General features: G+C 50.9%; 1 protein-coding gene across 1 annotated transcript in view; it reads right to left on the bottom strand.

Annotated features, from left to right (window-relative positions):
• Positions 1-3: 3 nt before the first annotated feature.
• The window catches only part of PDE6B (phosphodiesterase 6B), a 32270-nt gene continuing 9853 nt past the window's right edge, over positions 4-22420 (bottom strand). The window contains exons 4-22 of the mRNA XM_053577761.1: positions 13275-13415; positions 13120-13194; positions 12532-12596; positions 11660-11726; positions 11381-11428; positions 10588-10737; positions 10206-10349; positions 9748-9813; positions 8647-8793; positions 6983-7090; positions 6588-6697; positions 6308-6395; positions 5728-5828; positions 5489-5596; positions 4683-4746; positions 4397-4471; positions 3373-3456; positions 2216-2369; positions 4-1391 (exon numbers count right to left, since the gene is read on the bottom strand). Coding sequence (XP_053433736.1) covers positions 1330-1391; positions 2216-2369; positions 3373-3456; positions 4397-4471; positions 4683-4746; positions 5489-5596; positions 5728-5828; positions 6308-6395; positions 6588-6697; positions 6983-7090; positions 8647-8793; positions 9748-9813; positions 10206-10349; positions 10588-10737; positions 11381-11428; positions 11660-11726; positions 12532-12596; positions 13120-13194; positions 13275-13415 — 1857 coding nt within the window. The 3' untranslated portion in view covers positions 4-1329. The remainder of the gene's footprint in view (positions 1392-2215; positions 2370-3372; positions 3457-4396; positions 4472-4682; positions 4747-5488; positions 5597-5727; positions 5829-6307; positions 6396-6587; positions 6698-6982; positions 7091-8646; positions 8794-9747; positions 9814-10205; positions 10350-10587; positions 10738-11380; positions 11429-11659; positions 11727-12531; positions 12597-13119; positions 13195-13274; positions 13416-22420) is intronic.

Raw genomic sequence — 22420 nt, forward strand, 5'->3', positions numbered from 1 at the left:
GACAAACAGCAGAAAGTGTAGAAACTCACTGCCTGTTCTGTTTGGGCCTTCAGCACCCCAGACCCCTTTGATGTCAGATCCTCCTTTTGATGTCAGGAGGTGGCTGGGTGAGACTTAAGACTGGAAATCCAGCGTTGTGGCCTCCTGAGGCTGCCTGAGTTGTTGAGAGTTTGGCCTATAGTACCTGCTGGCTGTGAGCCTGTCAGCCTTTCAATCTGGTGGCTTAGAATGGAAAAGGCTCATGTTGCTGCTCCTAGCCATGTGCCTTGAGCAAATTTTTAGACTTAGAGCCCTAGTTCTATTGGTAAAATGAATTCATTTGCTAATGGGAAAAGTACACGTATTTCAAAGTTGTGTCTTGGTTAGGATTGGGGTGAGGTTTGAGTGAAGCAACGTCATGTCCCTATAGGGTCCCAGCACCTCTGTGCCTCTTGAGCTTGCTGGGATAGTATCCAGAGTGCCTTTCTGCTGCTGGAGCTTTCTGAGAACTCCGAGAAGCTCCCATCTTGGGTTTTTGTTACCAGTAGTTACTGAGATAAAAATTAAATGAATACCAGCTTCTTCCAGTGAGCTGATGGCTGCCCCCACCTGCCTCATGTCATGAGTTGAAAATCCTTACTTTCTACCAGACAATACCATTTCAAATATGAGTGCCGTGATATTCCACTGGGCCTCCTGCCCCCTTTGCTCCTCACTTTAGGCTTACCAGCAGCATTAAGTCTTCCATCAGTTGCCTCCACCAAGGCCCACCTGACCTGGTCCTGTCAGGAAGTTTTAGAGCACTCCATGTGGTGCTTGCCATAGATTGTTTCTGCTTAAATTATTCATGGCTGATCACTGCTCTGCTCCTGGCCCTGACCTTTCTGGCAGAATTTCCCGACAGGTCAAATACAATGTGTTCTCTGCTATAATTCCACCACATAAAAATGGGCATGTTTTGTATTTATTTTATTTTAAATTTCTGGGTGTGTGTTTTTTTCCTAAACTAGATAGGAAACAGCATCTCTGAACCTATCTGTCTACCTATATACATACATATGTGTGTATGTAGTATGAATGTTTCACTTAGTGATTTTAGACATAGTTCATAGGCCTTTTCAGGGATCTGGTGGTAACTATCCAAAAACCAGAGAATTAATGTAGGCTACACTGTTTAGATTATTCATAGTTGGCTTTATAAAAATACCTATAAAAAACCCCCAAAATATCCAAAGTTATTTTCAGTCATTTTGTTGATCTTCCTAACTTCTTGTATCAAGCTGCCGGAGGCAGGGCCTGAGTCCTAGTGTTCGAGTGGATTGTGGGTGTCAGTCCCCACAGCACTGGTGCTCACAGGATACAGCAGGTCGACGACTTGGGTGCTGGGCCGCCATTGCAGACTTCTGTGCCCACTATAAGAGAGGACAAGACCAAGCATGAGAAATGTGTTTGTGCACCCCGAGGTGCACCCGCCGGTCCGTGCCCTTTTGCTGTGTCCTCTGTCAACCTCTGCTGGAGAAAGGGCAGTGCCCAGGTCTGTGGCCAGCCCAAGCCGATTAGCCAGGGCTCAGCCTGCCTTAATGCTTAGCCCGTTGACACTGCCCAGATTACTCACTTGGGCCTCCCACAGCTTTGGTTACAAGTCCACATTGCTCTGTCAGGCAGGATAGCAGGGCCAGAAAGAAAACCCCAGGGTCAGGTGGCCAAGCGCAAGCAAGCACCGAGGCCTTGAGGCTACTGGGGTTCTGATTTGTTATGCTGACTTGTTACCACTGACTGCTGTTTCTGTAATGTAGGGAGATGAGGTGAGTGAGGGCTGGACACAGCACAGGACATTTTTGTCATAGCTTGCCTATTTTTATTTTTTTGTAATTTTAGGTTTGCTGTTTGTTTCTGAGGGTGGCATGGGACTTACTTGTGTAACAGTTAAGAGGTCAGTGGGCTTTATAGCCATTGTAAAAAACACATGGCACTTCCTTGGGAGGAATGAGAGTTCACTGGCCAGGAGTGGGAGGAAATCCTTTCTGGGTGCTCCCTGGCTGGGTGGTGCACTGCCTGTTTGGGATGGGGCCTCCCTACCACTGCCCCCACACCCCCACGGCCAGGCAGTGGGGAAACTGAGCATGTTGGCCTCTGGGCTATGTGAGGTCTGCTCTCTCTTTCCTCCAAAGACAACTCTACCCATGATGCTCTGGCTTCTACAAGCTAATGCCCAGCAGGCCATGGGAGCACAGACCTTTCTTGGCCGTCCGCTCTTCTTCTTTCTTCTTTTCCTCCTCTAGGGCCTTCACTTTGGCCTCATAGTCATCTGCCAGTGCCTTCCACTCCTTTCTGTTGTTCTGTAGTCGTTCAAACATGGGCAGAATCTCTTCATGGAAACGGGAAAACTCCTGGAGGGAGCAGAAAAGTTGTGTTTCCTCCTACCACCCTGTCTTGCTCACCTCCTGGTGGGTAGGGATGGATGGGAGGGAGAACCACCTTATGGCAAAGCCCCCAAAGGGGGCTAGGCTCAGGTCTGTGTTCCTGATGTTAGAAGGGAGGCTGCAGGGTGTGGGCAGTGTTAGGAGAAGGTCCCAAGGACAGTATGAAATGCTGCCTGCAAGGCTGTGGGGGCAGCATGTGTTCTGCTGGGCACATGGCAGTAGCTCTCTCCTGTCCCTCACACACACCAGTGAGCACACCTCACAGACCACATGAGGATACCCCACAGCACCTGCACACATCACATGGTGCGTGTGGAGTTGGGGATGGCAGAGTGGTGCCCCGTTGGGAGGCTGAGACCCATGGCCCCGTCAGGACTGAACGTCCTGGTCCCACTTGACCCAGAGGGGCAGCTGCATTGAAGACCAGGTAATGTCCTTAGGGTGAGACCCTTTTGCCACAGAGTGCATGGAGAGACAGCTCCTGCTGGGCCAGGGTGTTGTGGCATCACGCAGGGATTCTGCAGTAGGACCCTGAACCTTGGCAAGTAGCCCCCAGCTCCTGCGCTGTATCCTCATGAGGCCGAACAGCAGAACTCAGACTCAGCAGAGTGTTGGGCACCCGGCAAGTTGGCAGGTTGTCCAGTGGATTGCTGGGCAGATCCTAGTCTGCCCTGGAGGGTCCACAGACACTGAGCAAATGAACCCACAGGTCAGCTGTGGTCAGTGCCCCCAGAGTACACTGGCCATGGCAGGGAACCCACTGAGGAGGGGACATCTAGAGGCCCTGGAGGCAATCTGAGGGGATGTTGGGGGCTGGGTGGCCCTGTAAGGCCCTCTTTAGTCTTCTGTGCTCAAGATTGGGGTGGAACCACATATGCTCTGCTGTGTGAGGACACTGCTGGGCCCCTCTGTGAGTCCCCATGTGCTCAGTCTGCACTCAGCCAACACATGGCACTTCTGAGCCACACACCTTGTACACAAAGGTGCACACGAAGTCGATGAAGCCAACCTGCAGCTTGGGGAGCTCGGCTGCCTTGTTCCTGTCCATCATAGGCTGTGGGGGAAGCAGAGAAGTATGACCTTGCCCAGCCCCTAGCTCTGCCCCTCAGGAAGATAATCCCAGAGTCACAAAAGGAGCAGAACCCAAGGATGCAGGCAGAGCCTGGCCCAGGGCACCAGTTCTGCCTGGCAGACATGCCCTTGGAAGCAAAAACCCAAAAGAACCCCCTTGGCCAGCTGTTCACAGCAGCTCTTTTTTTTTGAGACAGAGTCTTACTTGGTTGCCCTCAGTTGAGTGCTATGGCATCATAGCTTACAGCAAACTCAAACTCTTGGGCTCAAGAAATTCTCTTGCCTCAGTCTCCCAAGTAGCTGGGACTACAGGCACCTGCCACAATACTCAGCTTTTTTTTTGAGACGAGGTCTCACTCTTGCTCAGGCTGGTCTCCAACTTCTGAGCTCAAGCAATCTACTTGGCCTAGGCCTCCCAGAGATCTGGGATTACAGGCGTGAGCCACTGCATCCAGCTCCACAGCAGCTTTTGTTGGCTCTGGTCAGCCCTGCCCAGGGGCTCCCCATGGCCTGGCAGTGTCTCTTGACCCTTGTTGCTGACCTGGCGGTGCTGGCACCATCCACCTTAAGGTGGCATTGGCCCTGTATGCCTGCCCTGCCCAGGGCCTTCTGGGAGCATGGGTCATGGTCCAGCTGGGCAGACCTTAAGAGCTGCCTGGTCCCACAGAGAGGTCCTGGATCCTCCACTTTCAGCCACTCTCACCTCTGTGTGGGTGTCACATCAGCCCTGCTTTTCCTACACTTTTACCCAGACACTGAGCCTCTAAACTCATGCTACACAGCCTTGCAGAGTATGATTAACTGCTGGGGTCTGCCTGTGCCTGAGCCAGGCCTGTGTCCCCCAGCAGCTCTTGAGGCTCCTGAGGACCACTGCAAGGTCTTGATGTCCCTGGGGGGTAAGAGGCTCTAGCAGCAGCACTCACAATGGGCTGCTGATCCAAGACTGTCCTTTCCAAGTCTCCTTGTTCCCAGAACTCAGCAGCCACCAGAAGAGCGACCTGAAAGGCACACAAGGCACCACCTGGGGGCTCTGCGGTCTTACCTGCCAGAGGCCCTGGGGTCCTGCCACTCAGGGATTTGACTGGACCACTCCTGGGCACTTGGCAGCATCCACCACGTTTGCACCCCACCTTGGCTGCCCCAGATGCAGCCCTTCAAGGCTCTGAGGAAGTGTTAATTCTGGGTCACTGTGATTCTGTAGACACTGACCTTACTCTGGACTTCCCAGGGCTTGGTGATGGCAGACAGGTCACAGGCTGTCATCATCATTGCCCTGTGGACAGACAAACCTGTCATTAGTGTTCACTGGATGCCTTCTGAGTGCAGGTGGTTTTCTTTTTTTTTGTTTGTTTTTTGGCAGAGTCTCACTCTTGTTGCTCAGGCTACAGTGTGGTAGTGTCATCATAGCCCACAGCAACCTCGAACTCCTGAGCTCAAGTGATCCTCCTGCCTCAGCTTCCCTAGTAGCTGGGACTACAGGCACCTGCCACAATGCCTGGCTGGTTTTTCTACTTTTAGTAGAGACGGGGTCTCGCTCTTGCTCAGGCTGGTCTCAAACTCCTGAGCTCAAGGGATCATCCCCGCTCAGCCTCCCAGAGAGCTGGGATTACAGGCACGAGCCACTGCACCTATATGCCATTCATATACTTTCTTATTGAATCTCTGAGACACACTGGCAAAGATATTAGTTCCAAATCCCCATATTTTAGATGAAATAGATGAAGAAATGGAAGTTCAGGAATTAAAGTCCCCAAACCAAGAAGATGGTCTGTCTGCCCTGAAGTCCTGCACTTTCTCTCCTGAAGATGGGAGCAAATAGGGTGGAACGCAGGTTTCAGGGCATTGCCGAAATTGCTAATTCACATGCCTCCTGAGTGCCCACACACTAGGCTGAGGTGTGCGACTCTAGTTCCAGAGCACCTGGGCCCCTGGCTTGTCTGGGGAGGAGTCTCAGGATTACCCAGCTGATGGGCAGGTGGGCCTTACATTCTGCAGGGCTGGGCCTCAGCACTCACATGACAATCTCCTTCCGTGTTGTCTCCAGGGACAGGTACTCCACCCAGCTTTTTTTGTCCTCATAGTTCTTGGACTCGTCCACAATCTTCTGGAACATTGTCCTTTTCCTGGACCCCAACGGCAAAGAAGGGAATGGGTAGGAGTATGTGGAGGGCACCCCAACCCCTAAGGGCCTCCCCGGTCCTACTCCAGCCCTGGCCCCCTCTCTAGCCTCCTGCCCTGTAGGAAGGGCACACACTTGAAGTAGAGCGCCAGGTCTGTGGCGATGATGGCGATGTCCATGAGGTGAATCACGTGCTCGTGCTGACGCCGGTTCAGGTTCTGGTAGATGTTCAGGCTCTGTGGGGACCGTGCATAGTCATTGCAGCCTCTCTGGACCCATCCGGGTGGCCTGTCTGTGCCTTTTGGGCCCTGGCCCTTGTTGGCAGACAGATCCTGCTCCCCTGCAGCCAGGATGGCCCTGCCTGTACTTCCCTCAGGGTGTCCACCCCCTTCTGACAGTTTGGCCTTGTTTCATTACTCTGGACCTACATGGTCGCCCAGACCACAGCCAGGCAGGGAGGGGCAGCCAGTGTACCGTTCCTTGGGGACCCCCCCCTGCTCAGCTGCCCCTCCCGCAGAATCCAGCTGCCCTGTCAAGGCATCACCCACCCACTGGTCGGTCCCAGACCCCTCCCTCCTTGGACTCCACTCCATGGTGGGGAAGTTACCAAACTCAGATGTGGCCCTGGGTTCTGCACATAGCCCAGCCTCAGCCCTGGGACATGCACTGGCTCATCAGGACATGGTATCAAGAGCAAGGACAGAGAGAAACAAACCTCCTCCGAAAGCAGGAACTTCCCAAACTCCAGGTGGTGCCGTTCCAAAATTGAGGAGCCATGGAGCTTGGCTAAGGGATTTTGGGACCTTTAAGATTTCATTAAAAAACAAATAGATAAATGATTAGAAGTGCTGCCCAAGAGGCAGTGGGGGTGAGGGGCCACTGCCGGGCACCCGCTTTCCGCATGGCAGCTGTTGATGCACACCCAGGGTGCAGAGGCAGTCAGTCTATTGCTAATTCACATGCCTCCCGAGTGCCCACCCCTGGGCGGAGCCTACTTCATCTGGTATAGGTTGTTGGTTCCCCGGTGGTCGATGTCGTGGCACAGACCGGCTGTCACCATGGCAAAGGCCTCCAGGTCTGTGTAGTAGCTCTTCAGCTTGCCAGTCTGCAGAGACAGGACCTTCCATGCTCACATGCTCTGGCTCCAGTTTGGTGGGCGGGGTGGGTATGGGGACATTGGGTTGGAGCCTACTCCCCTCTGGCCACCCACCACTAGGCTGCAGTGTGCACTGTTGTTGGATGTTGGCGGCCTCCAATCCCCCTGCCCTTGATGGGCCTGTCTCTCCCCATTGGGAGAGTGGGGCACTACCCTTGGTGCCAGGAGGGTCTACATGACACTGGTCATTCAGGAGGCCTGACAGGGGGCCCCTCTCGAGCCCTGGCTACGCACCATGAGCAGCGTGAACATCGTCTGGGCCACATTAAAGCCATGGCGCCAGTTGTGGTAGGTGATTCTTCGGTACCCTTTGCTGATGGAGAACAGGAACCGAACCAGGACCTGAGTGAGCCGAGAAGATCCATGGGCTCTGGCAACATGTGGAGGTCTCACCAAAGCATTATGTGGTAACAGCTCTCCGAGCTCTCCTTTGAATCCATCATTCCCACACTCTGTCTCCTAGGCCTCCACGACCTTCCCTGTCACCACTATTCACCACGGGCTCTGCTGGCCTTCATAGGTGGGGAGTATAATACCAGCACCCATGACATGGAGCTGGACAGAGCAAATGGCCATCATATATCCAGTTGTCTACCCACAATTCACCCCTCTTTCCATACATCATTCCATTCACCCACCATCTATCATTCCTTCCCAGTATCATTCCAATCACCCACCCTCCATCTCTCCTTCCATGCCTCATTCCATCCATCCACCATCCATCACTCTTTTCAGGCATCATTCCATCCACTCAGCATCCATCACTTCTTCCCTGCATCATTCCATCCACCCACCATCCGTCATTCCTTCCAGGCATCATTCCATCCACCCACCATCCACCACTCCTTCCAGGCATCATTCCATCCACCCACCATCCATCACTCCTTTCAGGCATCATTCCATCCACTCAGCATCCATCACTCCTTCTCTGTATCATTCCAACCGTCTACCATCTATCACTCCTTCCAGGCATCATTCCATCCACCTTCCATCCATAACTCCTTCCCTGTATCATTCCATCCACCTGCCATCCATCACTCTTTCCCTGTATCATTCCAGCCATCCACCATCCATCACGCCTTCCCTGCTTTATTCCATCCACCGACCATCCATCACTGGGAAAGCAGAATGGCCAAGGGACGGCTGCAGTGCATGGAACTGGAAGGGAGGGGACTACAGGAGACGAGGGTGCAGCACCAGGTAGGGCAGGGCTGTGGCCCAGATAGCACAGGACTCCCTGCATTATTCCATCCACCTACCATCCATCACTCCTTCCCTGAATCATTCCATTCACCCACCATCCATTACTTCTTCCCTGCATCATTCCAACCATCCACCATCCATCACTCCTCCCAGGCATCAGTCCATCTACCCACCATCCATCACTCCTTCCAGGCATCATTCCATTCACCAACCATCCATCCCTCCTTCCATGCATCATTCCATCCAGCTAACATACCTCCTTCCTTCTATACATCATTCCATCCATCTACCATGTATCCCTCCTTCCACCCATCATTCCATTCATCCAGCTGTCTAATCATTCATCAATTCACCCACTCACCTATCTGTCACCCATCTATCTAACCATCCACTCACCCATCTACTCACCTTTCCATTCATCAATTCACCTGTTCAACCATTTACTCACCCATCCACTCATCTCTCCATCCAGCCATCCAACCATTCACTCATCCAACTAATCTTTTATTTTAGGCATACTTGCTGCATCCATTCTGTTCTATGGTGAACATGCTTGCCCTCCGAACTTCCTGTGGGAGCTGGGTCTCGAACACAACCTCCTATTTCCTAGGGAACTGAGACCCCCAACCACATCTCTATCTGCACATCCTGGGGGACTTAGAACCCCGACTGTGTCCCCCCACCACTCTACCTACCTCCTGGGGGATCTGGAACTTGCGGACCACACCCAGTTCATAGTACATCTGGATACCACATTTGACCAGCTCTAGCTCGGTGCACTCCAGGTCGGAGAAGTGGAACTCATAGATGTCAAACTTGCTGGGCCCTGGAAGTTCTTCCTTCTGTTGGGGGAGAAATTGGGCTGAGGGAGGCCCTCACTTTTCCCTCCATCTTTTTCCTCTCTGAAGCCCCTGTCCAGCTACAAACACCCTAGGCATCTCTGCTGGTATCTGTCCTCTTGGTTGCTCCAGCCTTGAGCCTGGGATGCTCACATCCTTGCCGGTTCAGGTCATCCTCTCCTCTCCTCCTACTCTGTGGCCTAACAATGAGAACTGTGCCCAGCAGGGCAGACAGAGTAATGATGGTAAAATAGTAAACACAAAGTTATGCACATAAAAAGACACACAGATACATGTGGATACACAACCACACCTGTGAATACACAAGAATCTATGTGGATACACTGGCACACACATGGATACACATAGGCACATTTGCACAGTCAGTCAAAGGCCTCCTCCGTGGGACTGATAGCCCTCAGATGATTCTGACTAAGTCACATAGGGATGCACAGGGTGATGGAGACATCATATTATATTTAAGCTGACCTCGTGATGGTCTCTGGGAGACACAAAAACACATGTCCATAGGCACTCATGTGCACACACATGGGCACACATGCACACATATCCAAACACACATACTGGATGTGGTGGGCTCCTGGTCACTTCTATACCAGGGATGACACACATGGGCATATAGTTCAGTCATGCCCACTGAGACTAAACAAAGAAGGTTCTGGAAAAGCACAAAGAGACAGGCATACATGGAGATACATTCAGCAGTGCAGACATCAAGTTACACCTTTAGCTGGACAAACACACTTGGAGACGCCCTGCATGATGTTGACACACATGCTGAGATGTGTGGACACACTGCACAAACAAGCGGACGTTAGTCAGTGTCACAGGGTGATGCTATGTGTGCTAAGCACCTCCTGGGCACAAAAGAGGACTGTCCCCTCCCACCTTAGGAGTAGCCAGCCTCCCTATGAGGGATGACAGTGAGATCCTCACCAAGATTTGCCTCAGCTCGTCCTCTTCACAGTCAGCTGGTTCCTTCCCCAGGCGTTCCCTGGTTGGCTAATAGAGAAGAAAGATGTGTCATGAAGTGGTGAGGGATGAAGTGATGCCAGAGTGCTGAAGGTCAGCTTTCCTCTTGCAAATGCCTAGACATGATGTTACTGTGTGGGGTGGCTCCTTTCCTGTCTTAGTCACTGCTCTGAGCAACCCACATGCATAACTGATGGATTCTCACAGCCCATATCAGCTCCAACTGGCTGGGTCCTGGCAGTTCTTCCTTCTGTTGGGGGAAACATTGGGCTGAGGGAGGCCCTCACTTTTCCCTCCATCTTTCATGCATGGGCAGGCCCCTGTGGGATAAGCAGTCAGGGTAGACCTCAGTGTGTGTCCTAGCCCCTGGGAACCTCTTCTCCCTGCTGCCCAGAGGGACACCAGTAGGAAGGGTGCCATACCAGGATTGTCTGGATTTCGTCCTTGTCACACCTCACATGGTAAAGGACCATGTCCTGGGCAATGTCCTTACGATTCTCCAACTTGTTCATCTTGTCATAGGTGTCAGTGTTCATCACTGACCAGCCCAGGAACTGTGTCAGGGACTGGGGAACAGGACAACAGTGTCATCACCCCAGCACACACTGCACCCTGCCGGCAACTGAACAGGCCTTCTGGTGCCTGCCAGAGACCTACTGTATCAAGGAATTTGGCCCCATGAGCCCATCCTGGCTCCCACTCTCCCTGACCTTATGCTGGGTGGGGTGAGGTGTGGTAAAGCCCCACACAGCCAGTGTCCCATTGGTGTCCCCTCCAAAACCACCTCTAGTGAAAGGTACTCACCTCCATGAGGACTTCATCCTGTTCGTCAAATGGCTTCCCGTCCTTCCTGTTGTAAAATGTTGCAACACCCACGATCTCCTCCTTCTTGTTGACGATGGGCATGGACAACACATTCTTGATGACCCACCCAGAGTCGTCCAGGGGCCCCTCCTGCAGGGGGTATTTCCAGAGCTGAGCACCGCCCTGGCCCGTGGGGAGGGTGAGCCTCTTATTCTGCATTGAACTGTGGCGAGCAGGTTATTGTCCTGTCTCTTCATTCCTTCCGGTGTCTGAACTTTGTGTCATAGTTTTTCTTACCAGTGGAAGTGAAGGACATTTGCCCCCTAGGGCTGTGAGGCTGCAGCCCCACAGCTGCTCACTCTCAGGAGGGCCCTGCTCTTGGCTGAATGCTCTGCTCTTGAAGTTCTTAATAATTTCTCAGCAAGGGGCCTCTTATTTTCAGTTTGCACTGGGTCCTATCTTCCACCCCACCACTGGTGGGCCTCACCAATGGAAAGTGGATAAACCACATTTCCACCAATCTCTTTGACTCTGCCTCCCTCAAGAGTGAGCCTTTGTTGGCCCTTTGGTAGCAGATGAGGACGTGTGGAGCAGACCAAAGCCTCATTGCCGTCCCTCCTGGTCTGTTGAGCCCAGCTGAGCTACAGACCTGCGAGCATGAAATAGAAGCTTCTTGTAACTGAGACTCTGAGAGTGTGTTAAGTAGCAAATGCTAATTCAGTTCATCATTTCTGCACCAAAGTATCTCCTTGCCTAAGTAAAACACAGTTTCTATCAATGAATGGACAGATACCTGAAATTGGAACATTTCATCAGCAGAGGCATTCATGATGTTACAAATCTGGAAAAGGATCAGGAAAACAACTTCACTTGAAGCTGCTGAAGTTATAATATGATTCTAAAGCAGACTTTCTATCTCAGCCTCACTGGAAAGAGATGAATTCTAAGTTGGGAAAGCAGAGTGGCCAAGGGGCAGCTGCAGCGCATGGAGACCAGAAGGGAGAGGACTACAGGAGACGAGGGTGCAGCACCAGGTAGGGCAGGGCCGTGGCCCTCATAGCACAGGACTCACAAAGCCACTTTCTGCCACGTAGGATGGAAGGCCACTGGCCAGGGCCCAGTGATCTGCTGATGGAGTGCTGTGGGGAGAGAGTGTTGTTAGATGTGGACATTGTGAGCTAGCCTTGACATCTGTTCCCTTCTCTGAGCTCCAGCTGGGAGCAGGGGCCATGGTGGTGGTGGGACCTGGTGAGGACTTGAGCAAGGCATGAGGTTTGGAGAGATCTGGGCTGCCTCATCCTCCTTCCCATGTCCTGCCATGCCGGGGCCCTCACTCTGCAGGAACCTTGACCTGCTCCTGTAGACCCCAAGGCTGCAGCTACTTCCTGGGACCCACAGTCATCCTCCTGCAGTTCTGGCCCTGATGTATATTGTAGGCTCCTGGGTCCTGGTGCTGCTTGAGGCCTAAGGCTGGGTCCCATCAGCTTTGTGGGGTCATAGGATCTCATAGCCATGTAGCTAAAGGGCTGGGGGAGGCTAGAGTCCTTCTCTGACCTCTGGACACCCCTCCTCTCCCAGCTCCACAGGGATGCAATGCCAGGCCTCCCCCTCTGGAAGTGCAACTTTCCCAGGTGGGGCTGGTTGAGCCAAGGTAAGACCCCGAGGGACCACTAGACAGTGCACCTGGACTTCAACATTACTCTGAAGGTCCACTCTGGAGGAAGGGAGGCTTCAGGCTCATCCCTCCTTCCCTCTGTCTCCTAGGCAGACATCCCCCTCCTCCTCACCCCACTCCACAGCATCCACAGTGCAGAGAGCAGCTTGGGCCTGGCTGGACACTGCTGACCCCCCTGTGGTCCTGAGACCATGCCTGATCCAAAGTGCCCCTCCTATAGGGATGTGTCCCTTCTACAGGGACACCTCTTGCGAAGCTCTGGCACTTACGGAATGACTTTGATGTCCTCCTTGCCATGGAGGATGTAGTCGATGACCTTGTAGAAGACGATTTCCTAGAAACAGACACAAGGGTTCTAAGGATCCCAGCCAGACTCCTCAAGGGGGGCTCTGGGACAGAAGCCCAGTTACACATGACCACATACCTACATGCAATGACATGTGTGCACAGCAGATCCATCCACAGTGCATGTTTCACAAAGACTCACACACATGCCAGTGGGCATGCACATTCTGGGCACATGTGTTGGTACTGCGGGCCATGCACCTCACACTCTGACTTGGATCCAACTTTCTTCTCTTTCCCACAGAAGCCCACACATGAACTGGGCCTGTCCTTCTGCATGCACATGTGCACACGCATGCATGCTCCCCTGTCCCACATTGGGAGATGGTATGATGACCACGAGGAGGCAGCAGGAGCCCGGCCAAGCAGAACATTTGTGGGCGACCTCGTTTGGGGCTAGCCCAGTTACCACATCCCTGGAGCACGGCAGGGGTGGAGTCTGGGGAGGCAGCTCGCTCCCACCCCCTTTCCTGCTTCCCCACCCTGGAGCCTGAGCAGCCACCAGGACCTACCCGGCCATCAGGAGTGCGTGGGCCTGAGTACGGCTGGGCTTCCCCCATCAGCACAGGCCACACGTCAAAGAATTCCTAGCAGAGGAGAAATGGGGAGGTGATCAGTGTAGGTGCCAATCCAGGAGGACAGGAAAGCCCTGGGGCCGAGGCCTCACCTTTTCTTTGGTCATGTCTAGGAGGCCCACTGAGTAGCGATCACAGTTCAGATAGGCCCGCACGGTGTAGAAGGCCTTGTGGAACTGCCTCTCGATGTCTGTCAGCTCCTCAAACACCTTGTTGGCTGACCACAGCAGCACCTGGAGGGCAGCATACCTGTGGGCCTGTGGCCACACCTACACCCCACACCTGCTTGGCCACACCCATGCACACACACATACACACACACACACACACACACACACACACGTGCCCCTGACCAGGGGGCCCAGGATGGGGAGCAACAGATGGCGCTGTGCCCTGGGCTTTCATCTGAGAGGGTGACAACCTGCTTCTTGACCCAGGGCCTGGACATATGCCAGACAGTGAGGAGTTCAGTCTTTGGCTGCATCTCTGCCACTCAGCGGGCACTGGACTCGTGCTCAGTGAGCAAGTGAATGAGTGAAAATTGAAATTAATTTCTTTGAGTGTGAAAAGTAAAGACCTGGCCAGATCCTTCCAGACATTAAGCCTCCCTCCCCACAGGCCCCTGGCGGATGGGATGGGGCTGCCGACAGGCCTGTCTAGCTCCTGTCCAGTCTGGGCTATGCTCCTTTGTTTCCTCAGTTACCGCCCAGCACAGGCCCCACTGTCACCTGTGTCTCTGGCTTGCCTAGAGCCAGCCCCTCCTCTCACAGATCCTCCCTGTTGGAGGCAGCCCTCCCATGCCCGCTGAGGCCAGGGAGCCCTCCCACGTGCACCCAGTCCTCCTGTTGTTGCTGAGGCAGCCCCCACCCAAGCATGATGACTTGGGCTCTGGCTCTCTCTCTACCCATAGAAGATATCAATTAAAAATGAACGCTGGCACCACCCCTTGGACTCTCTACTCCTTCATCTTCACATCAGCATACCCTGCCTGGCCATCTCCACCGCAGGCCTGCCCTCTTCCACATCAGGACTCCATCAGCCCAAGTGCCCTCCAAAGCTGCCCTCAGCTGCCTTGCTCAATCCTGGCCAGCAGTCTGCCACTATAACCTCCAGAATGAAAAGAACATGATTCACGGTTTTTTTCGAAAGGAATAAAAAAGCCACCCAGCACCGAAACCACATGGCACACACCATGTCCACCATGCAGGCAGGAGGCAGTGCAGAGGAGGTGCTGTGGCCATCTGCTTCCCTGTGTGGTGCTCAACATTGATGGGTGGGCATGGCCAGTCTATCCTCCTGCCAAAGGTGATGATGGGCATTCATGGCTTTTATTTTACACTGATCTTATTTTATTTTTATTTACTTTTAATTGATAAATAATTGTGTGTATATATGGCGTACCATGTGTTTTGGCCTATGTATACATAGTAGAAAGATTTAATCAGTTCAGTTTACAACTCAAAAATCACACAAATGAATCTCCTCAAGTTAACTATTATATTTCGGTATGTGGCAGATATGCTTTATGTATATTTCTCATTTCATCAGGCAAAATATTAGAAAGATGTAGACCGAAAGGTCTAGATTTTTAAACAATTGAACTGATTCAACAAAGATACTCTTAAGCGTAACTGGCATTTTCTTTTCTGTATGTGCATTTTAAAAAATAAATTAAGTGACTACTAGTAAAAGACTCCAAATATTAAATCAAGTGATTAACTTATCCATCACCTAACTTATTTTTTTTGTGGTGAGAACATTAAAAACTACTCTTTTATTTTATTTTTATTTTTTTTTTGAGACAGAGTCTCACCATGTTGCTCTCAGTAGAGTGCTGTGGCATCACAGCTCACGGCAACCTCAAACTCTTGGGCTTAAGCAATTCTCTTGCCTCAGCCTCCGAAGTAGCTGGGACCATAGGTGCCTGTCACAATGCCTGGCTATTTTTTCTTTTCCTTTTTTTTGGTTGTACTTGTCATTGTTATTTGGCAGGCCTAGGCTAGGTTCGAACTCGCCAGCTCCAGTGTATGTGGCTAACACCCTAGCGGCTGAGCTATAGGCACTGAGCTAAAAACAAACAAACAAACAAACAAACAAAAAAACCCTACCCTTTTAGCAATTATGAAGTATATAACACAGCCATCCCTGATATTTTGAGAGATTGGGTCCAGGACTCCAGGAGACATCAAAATTTGTGTATGCTCAAGTCCCTGATATTAAATGGTGTAGTGTCTACGTGTAACCTACACAATTCTGCAAGTATACTTTAAATTTTCTATAGATTGCTGCCTAGTGCAATGTAAATGCTATGTACATGGTTGTTATACTGTATTTTGTACAGTTTAAATTTTTTATTTTTTTGAGACAGGGTTTCACTCTGTTGCCCACGTTGGAGTGCAGTGGCCTCAGCACAACTCACTGCAGCATCCACGTCCTGGGCTCAAGTGATTCTCCCATCTCAGCCTCCTGAGTAGCTGGGACTATAGGTGCCCGCCACCATGGCTGGCTAATTTCTCCATTTTTTGTAGAGAAGGGGTCTTGTTCTTGCTCAACACAGTGACCCAGAAAATTTTTTTTTCTTGGGGCACAGTTTTATTAGGCCAAGCTAGGTCAAGAGACGTGTGAGTTCATATGCTTCACAAGACTCTGGGCTCAAAACTAGCATAAGTTAGGAACAACTCTTATGGCAGTTATGTGTCAAAATTATTGCATTGCTATTTTTACATTTTTTTCCCAAATGTATTTGACCTGTGATCTGTTAAATTTTGGAAGTGGAACCCATGGATGCAGCTGCTGTACCCAGTGTGGTGATCCCCAAACCACCCTCAGGCCAAGACCCTGTGTTCTTCCCCCAAGCCCCTGCAGCCTTAGTTGCCCCTGCCACGTTCTGTTTCCTAAGAGCTGTGCTCTTAGGGTCCACATGGAGCAGGGCCCTGTGACCTGTCTCCTGGGCCTACTTATTTCCCTGCACATGCCATCCCCAGGCCCATTCACATGGCCACTTTTCCACTTGGCAGCCTCCTCAAGTTCAGAGTGTGTCTAAGCTGGGTCCTTCCTGCCCTCTCTGCTGGGGATCAGCCCTCCGGCCAGTGCCCTTACCATCCTCTTGGCCCACCTGCCCAGCCCCCCACTTTGAGTCTCACTTTGAGCTTCTTCTTGGAGCTCACACAGGGGTCACGTTCCTCCTGTGCCCTGACTCAGCCAAGTAGGTACCCAGATCCCCCAAGCTCCCACAGGGTGAGCTGACAGCCTTCTCTGATGTCTCCAAGCATCTGACAGGTGTTCCAATCCTGCCAGAGCTTTGTCTGCAGCAGAACAAAGGGCAGATGCTCTTGCTGGCCTCAAGAGCATCAGGAGCAGCTGATGGACTCATTGGATGGGCGCCCCTGTGCCTGTACAGAACCTCAGGCTCCACATGCTCAGACAGAGGCAGTTCCACCACTGGAGTTTAGTGGGTCCTGACCAAGACTTAGACAACAGAATCAGGTATGAATGACTCATGGAGCAACAGCACTGGCTGTTCTGTCACTGCCACATGTCAGGTATGGATATGTGGAAACATCCACCATGAGAAGCCTGACTCTCCCTCACTACATTGTCTCCAGGAGGCCCTCCCTGAGTGCCACTAAACCAGACCCCCTGGGGCCCCCACAGGGCCCCATTTGGTTCCAATCTCACGGAGATCCCGTTTTCCATGCCCTGACTTGACCATGATCTCTATGGGGTTGGCAGGTGCAGCTCCTCATGCTCAGAGGCTGTGGGCATGCTGCCCTGAAACAGACCCTCTGAGCCACTTGCACCAGCTGCTGAGGGAGGCCCAGAGGTCATCCCCTGCCTGTTTTTCTTGTACTATTGGTTAGAGATAATGCCACTAAGTGCACCCAAGCTGATGGGGTGGGAGCAACAGCTCCTGGTAAAAAACAAAAAAGTCACAGACAGGGAAGGCAAGACTGGGAGGTGGCCTTTCCTTATCTCTGAGGCTGTGTGTGGAGTGGGAGAGAGCAGCTGGCTCTGGGAGCCCCATGTGCGTACATTCATGTGTGTGCCTGTGTGTGAGTCGCTGTGCATCTACCCCATGATGTTCCAATGCAGACAAAGCCCCAGCAGGGCCCAGCAGAACCCTTGTCAGGTGCCTGGAAATGTTAGGGACGGCTGTTGGCTTATCCTGCAGGAGCTCAGGGGGTCAAGATGCCCTCCTGGCTGAGTCACCTGAGCATACTGATCCCTAAGATCTGTCCTTCTGGCAGAGGGACTAAGTGAGGAGGGGAGAGGACTTAGTGTCTCCGTGAAACCTCATCTTTTCCACCCTCTGCCCACTCCAGAACACCTGCTGTCCCCTTTCCCCTGACCAACACCTGCCACCACAGCAGCTAACATGGTCATTTCCTATGGACAAGACACTGTGTCTAAGGTGGTCTAACTGCAGGCAGCCTGACCCTGAGGCCTCTGCCCTTTCTTCCTCCTTCTTGTTTGCATTTTAAACTTTCCTACACCATCTTGTACACACATGGCAATCAACTGGAGTGCCTGCATCTCAGGGGCCTAGCTGGATGGATTGTTATACACCGCCAGGTCAGGGTCAGGGCATTCCCTCTGTTCCATGTCAACAACACTGGCCCCGACCCCAGGATGCTCTAGAGTTTCAACACGTGGGTGGCCACACAGTGTCTAGCATCTTCACTCCACTGCCCAGCTCTGGCTCTCCACCATCTGCTTCTTATGCCTGTCCACTTGTGGGCACTCAAGCCACTTCTGTCTTGACTGCTAGGACTCGAGGTTTCAGGGCAGTTCTGGGTGAGGGGCCCTGCCCCACCCTCAGACCTTCCAGAGCCTTCTCTTCCTTGTCAGACCAAGAGGAGCCCTCTAATATCTCTGATGGCACCTGGAGACACACTTGCCACAGGGAGTGGCCGGGGGTGACGTGGTCCAGCAGGGTGAAGCCCCCTCCTGAGAGGTGAAGCCTTCTAAGAGATGCTACTGTAGCAACTTAGATCCTTACATTAAATCTCTCAACTTTAAACTGTTGGAAAGTTGTTAAATCAGATGTTGGTACTGGCTGGGAAGAGGAACACATGCCCTCCTTCTATCACCAGGCCTGTGCCTCATCAGTGCTGTGGCCTTTCTTGGCCCTGGCCTGTGCATGCTGTTCTGACATACCTGGTGCTGGCACAGGCGGCTTCAGCCAAGCATTGGGTGACATGACCTGGGCTTCCAGCCGGAAAGCTGTGATTTTGCCCTTCATGAATCGATTAGATGTGTTCTGGTTTCATGCTCCAAGGTGAACCTAGGGTGGTGTTGGCTGCCCAGGGAGCTTGGAGATGAGATGAATGGATGGGGAGCTGATCTCATCAAGGAAAATGTTCATTTCTTTTTTCTTTTTTTTTTTTTGTAGAGACAGAGTCTCACTGTACCACCCTCAGTAGAGTGCTGTGGCCTCACACAGCTCACAGCAACCTCCAACTCTTGGGCTTAAGCGATTCTCTTGCCTCAGCCTCCCGAGCAGCTGGGACTACAGGCGCCCGCCACAATGCCCGGCCATTTTTTGGTTGCAGTTTGGCCGGGGCCGGGTTTGAACCCGCCACCCTCGGTATATGGGGCCGGTGCCTTACCGACTGAGCCACAGGCGCCGCCCGGAAAATGTTCATTTCTTGTGGGAGGAAGGGGGGTCAGATGTCCCAAGTGGCAGGGGACGGGAAGGAATACAGGAAGGTGAGGCTGGCTGCCTCTGCACACAGAAGAAAGACCGTAAGTCTCTGCTTTAACCCACTGAGACCTGGGGCGACAGCTACACTGGGGAGCATGTCGCTACCTGAGACTCTCTTTTGTCCACCAGAGAAGAGTCGTCCTGGGCTGTGGTCAGCATGAGTGACCTGCTCTGAGCACCTGTGGTGCCCTGCAGGGACCCAGCCTCAGGAGACCCCAACACTGGGTTGCCCTGCCATAGTCCGACCTAGTAGGCCTGTCCCTGGGATGTCCCCCACTGGCCTGGCTGCAACGCTTCCCAAAGCTTGGGTGTGTTCCGGCCTCAGTGTCAAGGTCTTGCTTTGCTGTGAGCTTCTGAGAGCTGGTTTTTGAGTGCTCAGGAATTATGAGAGCCAGTTGTTAAACACATTAAAATTAGATCATGCAAACCTATAACTTAAAACATTATATTGTAAACAAATGTAATAAGTATGTAGACCCACTGTTTTCTTGAAACTTTCCTGAGGATCTCTTTCTATGCTATTGTGGCTGTCAGTGGTGGAGACTAAAGGCCACCTGCACTCAGCATCTCTCTGCCCACTCTAAGCCCAGCACCTTGGGGCTGCCCTGTCTCATGGCCTCCTGATTTCTGAACTTTTCCATTTGCTCACATAGCAGAAGTGTGAGGTCTTCTGAAAGTGAAGGCCCATACCCTCCTCCTACATCTGTCCTGGGTGGAATATGTCCCCCACCTTTGTAAGGAACCTTCAGGTCTCACCCAGCCTCCAGAACGGTGAGAAATAAATGGCTATTGACTAGGCTGCACAGTCTGTGGTGTTTCACAGCCACCCCAGAAGACTAAGACAGGAGGAAAAATAACCAACCGACCAAACGAGGACACTGGAGGAAATTGAAGCCTCTGGTTCCCTCAGCTATGGCAAATGTCAAATACCGCCTGACTTCTACTCAGATCAATACAAAATCTCACACTAAAGGCCCATTCATCCCCGTTCCAGCTTTTACAAAAAAATTACAAGTCCTGCTAACCCTGCCCACCCCGCCCAAACACAGTGTGAAAAAACAAAGCAAGTATAAGAACCAGACTCAGACCCTGGAATTACTCAGAGCTTGAAGCTATGATTAGTACTCTAAAAGCCCAGTACCAGAAGATATAGGTAATGTAAGCAGAGAGATAAAACCCTAAGAAAGAACAAGAAATGCTGGAAATAAAAAACACAAATATAGAAATAAAGAATGCCTTGTTTATCTGTAGGTGGGATGTGGCTGAAAACAGAATTAGTGAGCATGAGGATATGTCAGTAGAAATTTCCCCAACTAAAATGCAGAGAAAAAAGAATGAGAAAGGACGGAACTGTAAGACAATTACAAAAGGTGTATGTGGGTAATCAGTATACTAGAGGGAGCAAAGATATAAAGGAGAAGAAGAAACATTTGAAGTAATAACAGTTGAGAATTTTCCAAAATTATTGCCAGGCATCAAAGCACACATTTAGGAAGCTCAGTGCATACCAAGCTCCCCCCAAAGCCACCATTGGAATAAATGCCCCCAAATTCTATACTTAGGAATATCATATTTATTTATTTATTTATTTTTATTTTTTATTTTTTGAGACAGTCTCACGTTGTTGCACTCAGTAGAGTGCTGTGGCATCACAGCTCACAGCAACCTCAAACTCTTGGGCTCAACAATTCTTTTGCCTCAGCCTTCCTAGTAGCTGGGACTATAGGTGCCCACCACAACACCTGGCTATTTTTGTTTGTTTGTTTAGTAGGCCTGGGCCCGGTTCAAGCCTGCCATACCCGGTGCATGTGGCCAGTGCCCTAAAAACTGAGCTACGGGTTCTGAGCCAGGAATATCATATTTAAATTGCAGAAAAACAGAAAGAAAATCCCCCTGGGATGGGGGGAAAACCTTACCAACAGAGGAACAAGAATACACATCATATCCAGAGTCTCATTACAAACTATGCAAGAAGAAAAGAATGAGGTGAAATATTTGAAGTGTTGAGAGAAAAAACCCACCAACTTAAAATTCTATATCCAGTGAAATTATCCATCAGAGGTAAAGGAGACATAAAGACTTTATCAGACAGACAGAAACAGAGAGAATTTGTTGCCAGTGGACTTGCCCGGCAAGAAATGCTTAGAGAAGTTTTCAGAAAGAAGACCAAGACAGGCCAGAAACGCATATCTACATGATGAAAGGAAAAGCATTAGGTAAGAATAAATGAGAATAAGGGCTGAGAGCGGTGGCTCATGCCTGTAATCCCAGCAGTCTGGGAGGCCCAGGCCAGTGGTTTCAGACCAGCCTGAGCAAGAGCAAGACCCTATCTCTAAAAATAGTCAGGTATTGTGGCAGGCATCTATAGTCCCAGCTACTCCGGAGGCTGAAGAAAGAGGATTGCTTGAACCCAAGACTGTGAGGTTGCTGTGAGCTATGACACCGTAGCACTCTACCCAGGGTGAAAAAGTGAAACTCTGTCTCAAAAAAAAAAAAAAAAAGAATAACAGGAATAAAATAACATCCTTCTTTATTCTTATTCTTAATTGATCTAACAGATTAACTGTTCAAAGTAGTAATAGTAACAGTATATTGGGTGATTAGAGCATATAGATAAGTAAAATAAATGACAGCAATCTTGTAAGAGAAAGAGAAAAAAATACTTTATAAGAAAGGAAGACTACAGACCAACATATCTCATGACTATAGATGTAAAAATTCTTGACACAAGACATTGGCAAAACCAAACTAACAATGTATCAAATAATTACCAGTAATTATTCTAGGTATGCAGATCTCACTCAACATGGGAACATAAATCAATGAAGAGGCTTACAGGGCCTTTCTTGATGGCAGCAAAGGTGCTGCCGCATGGTGGGGGGAAGAAGGCACTTTGGCAGTGCTTTGTCCTACAGCTGGTGGGAAGTAAATGTGTTTTCAGTAGCTGAAGGCTCCAGTTCCCTCTCTGACCACCATCATGGCAGGCCCAAGTTGCAACAAGAATAGTGTTACAGCAGGCTGCAAAAAATATGGCTACCCTGGTCACTTGACTTTTGAATGCTGCAATTTTCTCTGATTAGATTCCAAAGGGACATACTTTCGGATGTTAGCAGTGCAAACAGTGAAGAGAATGAAGAACTGAAAAAGTTGCAGAAGTTATAGGGGAAAAAAAGGACAAGTAAAGAAGAGGATAAGAAAAAGCAAAGAGAAAATTGAATTAAAAAAGAAAAAGAAAAGGTTTTTTTTTTTCATTCATCCAGTTCCGCTGAAAAAGACACTTCAAAACCAAAGAAACAACAATATCAGAAGAAAGAAAGGACAAAAAGAAAGACTGAATAAAAAAACATTACAGGGCGGCGCCTGTGGCTCAGTGAGTGGGGCACCGGCCCCATACACAGAGGGTGGCGGGTTCAAAGCCAGCCCCGGCCAAAATGCAACAACAACAGAAAAAATAGCCAGGCGTTGTGGCGGGCGCCTGTAGTCCCAGATGCTCTGGAGGCTGAGGCAAAAGAATCACATAAGCCCAAGAGCTGG

This window comes from Nycticebus coucang, chromosome 23, assembly GCF_027406575.1.
Source record: "Nycticebus coucang isolate mNycCou1 chromosome 23, mNycCou1.pri, whole genome shotgun sequence".
NCBI lineage: Eukaryota > Metazoa > Chordata > Mammalia > Primates > Lorisidae > Nycticebus > Nycticebus coucang.